The 7476-nt window shown below is 37.3% G+C and overlaps 1 protein-coding gene across 2 annotated transcripts in view; it reads right to left on the reverse strand.

The window, feature by feature from the left end:
* Positions 1-6483, reverse strand: part of VPS50 (VPS50 subunit of EARP/GARPII complex) — a 2487651-nt gene extending 2481168 nt beyond the window's left edge. For both annotated transcript variants that reach the window (XM_044067641.1, XM_044067642.1), the window contains exon 1: positions 6339-6483. In XM_044067641.1, the coding sequence (XP_043923576.1) occupies positions 6339-6371 (33 nt within the window). In that variant the 5' untranslated portion in view covers positions 6372-6483. The remainder of the gene's footprint in view (positions 1-6338) is intronic.
* Positions 6484-7476: the final 993 nt, after the last annotated feature.

Here is a 7476-nt window from a genome sequence, read left to right on the forward strand (position 1 = left end):
TTCCCCTCTGCTCGACACTCATTAGACCCATTATAGAGTACAACGCCCCTTTTGGAATATACCTCACAAGACATCTGCAGCAGCTGGAAAGGCCACATAAGTACTTCACAAAGAGCATTACTGGCCTCAAATAGATGCCCTACACTGACCGTCTCAAAAAAACTCCAGATTTACTCCGTAGCATAATCGCCTACTCCGAGGTAATCTCTGCCTAACATATAAAGCTATGTCAAAAACAGAGCTGTTGGACATGCTACACCTAAAGAAATCCTAATCCCTCTGAGCTACACGCTCTACGGACCTAAACCTTGTCACCACAATAAACAGGACATGCTGGAGGGATAAATTCCTGTCCCAAAGACTTCCCATATGCTGGAACAGGCTACCCATCTATCTCAAGCAAAGTTCTTCATTAGCACTCTTCAAGAAAAATCTTGATGAATGGATGGGAAATAGGAAATACACCCCGGGAATCACTTCTGTGTCTCTGCTTGACAGCAGCACAGGAAAATAACTTTCTTGGGTGGTGTAAGCCAGGGAACCTTGTTGGCTAGGCTTACGTAGGCCCTCGGGCCGATAGCCTAGTACCTACCTATGAACATATACATATACATATATACATATATATATATATATATATATATATATATACACACACACACAGACACACACATATATATATATATATATATATATATATATCATACACACACATACATACATATACACACACACACACACTTTGTGAGTATGTATTTTAAAACATATTGCTGAGACATATCAAAAGAAAATTGATGAAACATATCACCTAAAACAACAACAAACCAGAAAACAAGCATTTTTGGAGAAAGGGAAACTGCAACCGCAAGACCCTACTAAAATGCACATGCCAAATCCAAGAATGCACAACAGTGTGTGTGTGTGGGGGGGCTTCCTTACTTCACTGTTTAACAGTCTCACATGAAAACACAGTGGACATTACTTCAGGACTTGAGGAAAGGGACTTGACCAAAAAAACTGTTGATTCTCCTATAGGTAGACATACTCTATGATGGATTGTATGAAACTCAGATGTTAGTATACTGCTTTTGTTTTTGTGGCTGAAAAGGCTATATAAAGGGCCAATTCACCTAGACAGTACACAAATACATTCATCATTTTATTTTATTTATTTCTGTTTGCATTTTGGTCACCAGGGTAAAGCACTGGTCACAGAACGACCAGTTAGAGGCTCGGCCTGTGTTACAATCACACTGTATCAACAAAAAGCAAACTACAAATATCAGCATAGACATATAACAGAACAGATCTTGTAAAATAAAAAGCAACAAACAACTAAGGCATGAATATAAAGAAATGGTAAAAGATGCACAAAGAAAATGACGTTCATAGAAAGACAGATAGCTACGGTGTTTTACAGGATGGTGTTACTGATTTCTAACAGCATGCTCCTGACGAACTGGCTTATGAACGGACACGTACATAAATAGTAAGGCACAAGCTTAACTGAAGCAGAGTAGAGTAGAGGATTATCAGAAAGAAAGAGGTGCTAATTTGCAGGGGAAAATTTATACGAAAGTAGTCCCCTGTTTCCTGACATTTGCATTTGTGTTGACCAATCAGGAAATGTCTGCATTCTGATCTGAACTTAGGGGCAGCTTGTGTAGTAGGTGGGGTTATAATGAAGAGATTGCCACAGTTTAGGAGAAAGAAGCTATGATCTGCACAGTGCAGTTTTGTGGCAGGGGGGGTGGAATGAAGACCCATCAGCAGACTGGTGTCAGAGACTGTAGGGTGGGCTGGCTGCAATAAGTTTCACTGTGAGAAATGGGAAACATTGGAGACTATAATCATTGTTAACAAGACAACTGATCCTGGAGTTAGTATTAAACTGACTTTCTAACTTTTCCACACACTTAGTGTAAACTTTTGAAGGCTAAAACGATCTACAGCTGTATTAATCACTGCATCCATTTTTGCTTTAAACTAAAACACTGCTCATACCAAGGAAAGGTGGCAGAGTCCACAAAAGGAAAGTATGAAATATATCAGAGGTCATGATGAATCTTAGCTATCAGGATAAGCTGATCTCCTCCAGATAGTATTAATTGCTGGACAGGAAACTAAAAGATACACTCAAATTTAGTAAATTATAATCCATACTGATTTCTAATGAGCACATTACGCTCTGAATATAACAACAGCATAAGTTCAGCACTTCAAAGAAAATATGTCACGCCACACAAAATACAAGAATGTTAGAATCATCCATTAGCCAGTGTTAACACAGACATCCTAAACTCCTATAAAATGACTAGAAATTCAGTTAGTAGTCAAACACGCACGTGGTTCTTGCATTTGTTTTTTTATCATTTACCTCCATTCTTTTACAAAACTTAACGTTGCAGCATTTAATAAATTGCTAAAGCTCCAAGTGCTTTAAATATTCCACAAAATGGTGCTTGGAATAATTTAAAAAACACTGCAACTGGTGCACTTCTGTTACTGTTCATACTTGTTCAAAAAAGAATAAATAAATGCGATTACTACTAAGTGACTAAATTTAAGAATTCATTGGACTGGCATAACTTAATTCTTATTAGTGAGGCAAAAGAAAAAAAGTGGTAAGCTGCTAGTTAAAATAGGATTTGCAACTTATTCTACGGGTACGGAAGTATGAAGACAAGGTGGAGCTAGCAGTTCTAACTGCCATACAAATGTAAGCTATTGTTTCTAAGAGTATAACTGCAAAACACGTCTCTATTTTTAAAGTTATGCATGCCTAAAAAACACAAGTAGAGTTACATGCTGTGCCGGCCCAGGAGTGGGAATGGGTGGCTACCAAAAGTAAACCAGAACATGTACCATTGTCATTCCTATGCCTTGACACACAACAAAATCTACCACAGAAAAGTGCATACTCATAGGTAGTTGCCAAATTACACTGACTGATGTTAGCCAACATCCACTCCCAGTCTCCAAATTCTCCATCCCCTACAAAGGGCTGTCACAGCATGTCTTCACTCCCTTTGTCTCAAAGGGAAATATAGCCCACACGAATGTTCAGTCTTAACACTTCTTACAAACCATCTAATGACCTACACCCACTCAAAAATATTTTCTGAGATTCTTGTACTAAAGGAAGATGCACAGTGACATTACTGTTGGCAAGACACACTTCCACACACTGCCATAGGATTAGACAGCCTACCACAAGGTATCCAGACTACTCTGAATTCTTCTTACCCATTTACCCATAACTTTTTGTACACATTTTTTCAGATTACAAATTTATTTTGCAGGTTGAATGAAATTTTTCACACTGTAAGTTTATTTTGCAGTTTGTAGATCAAGGGACATAGGTGTTTCCTTAACAACAAGAATTTTCCTTAAGATGAATTTAATCATAACAGGACTCACCAATTAGATTTTTAATTAGATGAATTTCAGTTCCTAGAAAGAATAAGTATCATTTTGAGTAAGACTGAGGAACTGTGACAGTAATGAAATGTTATCCCTAAGGATACATGACCTCAAAGTTGCATATTTAGAAATGGGGTGGAAGTGCAGATGGGCATTTTTTTTAATTGTGAAAGTTGACTTCCTGTTACTGACTTATTTTCATGTTATACATTTCAATGTCACTGAGTATGAAAAATTATTATAACACTATATATAAACCGCATAATCAAACAGCAAATGAAAGAAAGACATGATCTACTGTATCTCTTCACCCGATGTTGCTAGCATCTTTTATTTATTTATACATACATACTTACATGCATACATATATACATACTCTGTTGAACAGGTTAGTCCCACTAGGCATGTTTTCAGAGGAGACCAAAGGTGGTGTCATACGTACCACTGGGTGTTTTTACATCCACCAACTCAGACAGGTGGGGCTTTGGTTTAACGTCTCAGCATCCATGAAGGAGCTTTTCCCAAACTTCTACATGTTCCAGTTACTCTGTAGCACACTGCAGACTTACAATGTATCACACTCATTCCTATTTGCTTCCTTCACTTTTATACAGTGTCCTTTTGTTCACTAACATTCAAAACTCCTCAAAATCCAAGATCGAGTCCTGTTATAACAAGTTTGCCAGGTTCGCTACCAACGAAAGTTACTCCTCCCATCACTGCATCTCCCTATGCAAACTAAAATGTCTCGAACTTCCCCATCACCTAACCTACTTACAGTTAACCACAGCTCACAATATCATTATTAAACCTTCCAACTGCCCATCCCTCACCTCCCTGTTTACTCTCCGTAAGCCCTCCCAACAACTCAGATCTGAAAATCAATTCCTTCTAAAAGCGCAAATACCCAGTCTAGCAGTTGGTCAATCTCTCTACTCATGTACCGTTGCTAAAACTTGGAATTCCCTACCCAGCTCTATCAGAACTATTTCCAATCACATATCCTTCAAAAAGTCTCTAAAACAGCATCTCTTAGCCCTATGGCAATGTATATGTGGCTACAACTACAGAGCATCTTCCCACACGTGATCTCACTAACTTTTTTCTCCCCTCTGCTTAACAGTTATGCAACTATCTCTTGTAGTCTTCACTCTACAGTATCCAAAGCAGATGATATATCATACTTTGTATATTTTGTATATAATGTATACTACCTCTGTTATTCTAGCTAGAAATTTATGATAAGATTGTATGTCTGTTTTTTTTTTAAGTTATCTCTCTATGTATGTAGAAAACGTATTGTATTTAAATTTCTTTTGTATGTAGAGCTTTTCTCCCCAGGCCTCCACTGAAAATCGGCACTTTTTTGGCCCAGTGAACCATCCCGGTAAACAAATGCAAATAAATAAATAAATGTCCTATACTTTCTTTGTACAAAACAAATAAATAAGAAAAAAAAAGAAGTGTTTCCTTAAGTCTCATCTCATTCAAAAATACAGCAAAATCATTATATCCTCACACTCTTTCTTTTTTCCATTAAAGGAATGCTTACTACATACAATTTTTCTTCAAAATACCAACCTAGCACGCCCCTCCCTCCCCACACTTTATATATATATATATATATATATATATATATATATATACACACACACACACACACACACACACACAAATACAAAATCTTAGTTTGAATCTACTGTATACTCTATCAGGACAGTAACACCTTCTTTGTAAAGTCTCCGAACCCTACACAATATTCCTAGGAGGACCAGTTTGTCATTACTATTCCAAACTGCCCTTCACAGCAGCACCTACATCCCTCTGCATCAGCAAGTTAAAAGACAGCATGATTGTTACCACATTCTTCCTAACAGTATTCTACAAATTCAGCATTCTTATCCTTAAATCTATAAAGTATCCATAGATAAGTGCCACCCTGATAGTCCTTCTTGCTATAAATCACTGAACATTTTGAAACATCTGCTCTCTCTTTCAGCAGTCTGTAGGATGATGAAATGCTGTTAGCAGTGTGTTACAAAATATTATAAAGATACTGGAATTGATATTCAGTTTTGTGACTGCAAATCTTAATTAAGCTTTGTGTTTCACCATATTTTGCACGATAGTATTCACTTCAGCCCTGTCCATTCTCGCGTCTACATACTTCTCAACTTCTCTGTTCAAGAAACAGGAACAAAGGCAAAAAATGCTGGGGGCAAAGGCTCAAAATCAGGTGCTTTTTTAAATATTTAATATTGTTTTAATTCACTTAGAATGTTAACAGAACTTTAGTATTAATTTTGTGAATATTAAGAATTATGAAACTCTAATGTCTGGCATTATTAGCTGACTCTAATCCTGAATGAGTTAAAGATTCACGATGGACAGGGTGAAATAGAAGCCAAAATGAGGGACATTCTGCAAACTCAGGGACAGGTGAAAGGTGTGTTGATCTTCAGACGCAAATCTCTCTCTCTCTCACTGTCTCTCTCTATCCTAAAATGATGCAAGTCTGCACACCTCAAATATATCAAGAGAAACACTATGAGGTAAAGTACTAATCTCATTCTACAAAATAAAGCGTTTTACACATTACCCACGTCTTTAATTCTATTTAACAATTCGAAAAGTTCTGCACCATTTAAATTACTCTAGCAAAAGAAAACTGGATGATATAGTGCCGCTTATACTTCGATTTCTTATCTCCACCGCAAAGAATATCACGGACAGTTTTGCAGATATGCTGCAACAAAAATGATCACGGTATAAACCGCAAATAGCTTTCGGTGAGATGCAGATTATAAACATTCAATCTCATCCCTAATCACAGCATATGCAATAGCACTACTCCGGCCTAACTAAACAAAACCTACATCTGAAAGTCATATTGTAACAAAGATATTCATTATTACCTGCCGGGTCATAAGTGATTTTATTTTCTGCATTCTAATCCAATTTAGTGATGTACAAATTACTCATATCCCCAAATTGTAATACTTTCCCCACTGCATGAAAGGACTACTTCCTAGGGGAGGGACAAACCTTGCGACGTGCTCGTGTCACGTGATACGGTATTTATAGTTTCCCAGTCTTGCGTACTAGGTTTGGTGTTATGGGTGGAGCATTTGATTGCATGGTGTAGGTTGGAAGAGTGATTTATTTTGTAGGGTGTTAGTGGGTATAAATAGTTTTAGATGTTTGCAAACATGGTCGCTTTTGTTGATGCGGAAATGTAAAAGTGAATTAAAGCAACGCGCAAAACATTTGTATGCTTTTTTAAGTTGATGTATGTGGAGTTAAGGTTTATGTATTTTCTGTTTTTAGAAAAAAGTGTAGCAACAGTAAATAGTGAGTCTCTACTTTTTCTTTTGTATAAGGCAGTTAAATAGAATGTCACTTTTTAAAGTCCTTTTGTACCTTGTTTTATCTATTGTGCAAATAAAAATGAATGCTAGGAAAATGGGAGTGATGAAAATGGGAATAACGCAGATTGCGAAATACATGGATTGAGAAATGAGAAAATACCAGATTAGAGTCCATTTTAGGAGGTTTATAATTAAACCGTTCCTTTCAACTGTCTAGATTTTTGCCTCGTATATTAGGTCCGTTTCTCATTAAATTTGTATAGGTTCATAGGTGGTTACTGGGCTATTGACCAATTTGACCTGAAGTTCTTTACAAGCCTAGCTGTGTGTGCCCAATATAATACTAGAGAAACCCAATGTAAAGGATCTTGCCAAAACTCAAGATCTTAGTTAGCAAGGACTGTCCATACCTAGGAGGGTTATAGGTGAAATCCCCCTCAGGAATTTGCAGTTTCCCATCCAGGTCATAGAAGGGCTTTGTTTGATGTGAATTGGTAGTTTATTCCAGACAAGTGGCACCCTCTGAGAGATGTCTCTCCAGTAGGTTCTGTTTATGTGGCAGGCCAAGTTAAGGTCCCTGGATCGGGTGACCTTTATCCCTTTTAACTTGTGGACATGCAGCATTTCCATTAGGTTTGGATCTGAGATTGCTCTGTAGGCCAGGTACAATTCTCTTCTAAGTAGT

This window comes from Protopterus annectens, chromosome 3.part1 (genome assembly GCF_019279795.1).
Source record: "Protopterus annectens isolate FY-2018-M chromosome 3.part1, PAN1.0, whole genome shotgun sequence".
NCBI classification, from domain to species: Eukaryota; Metazoa; Chordata; order Ceratodontiformes; family Protopteridae; genus Protopterus; species Protopterus annectens.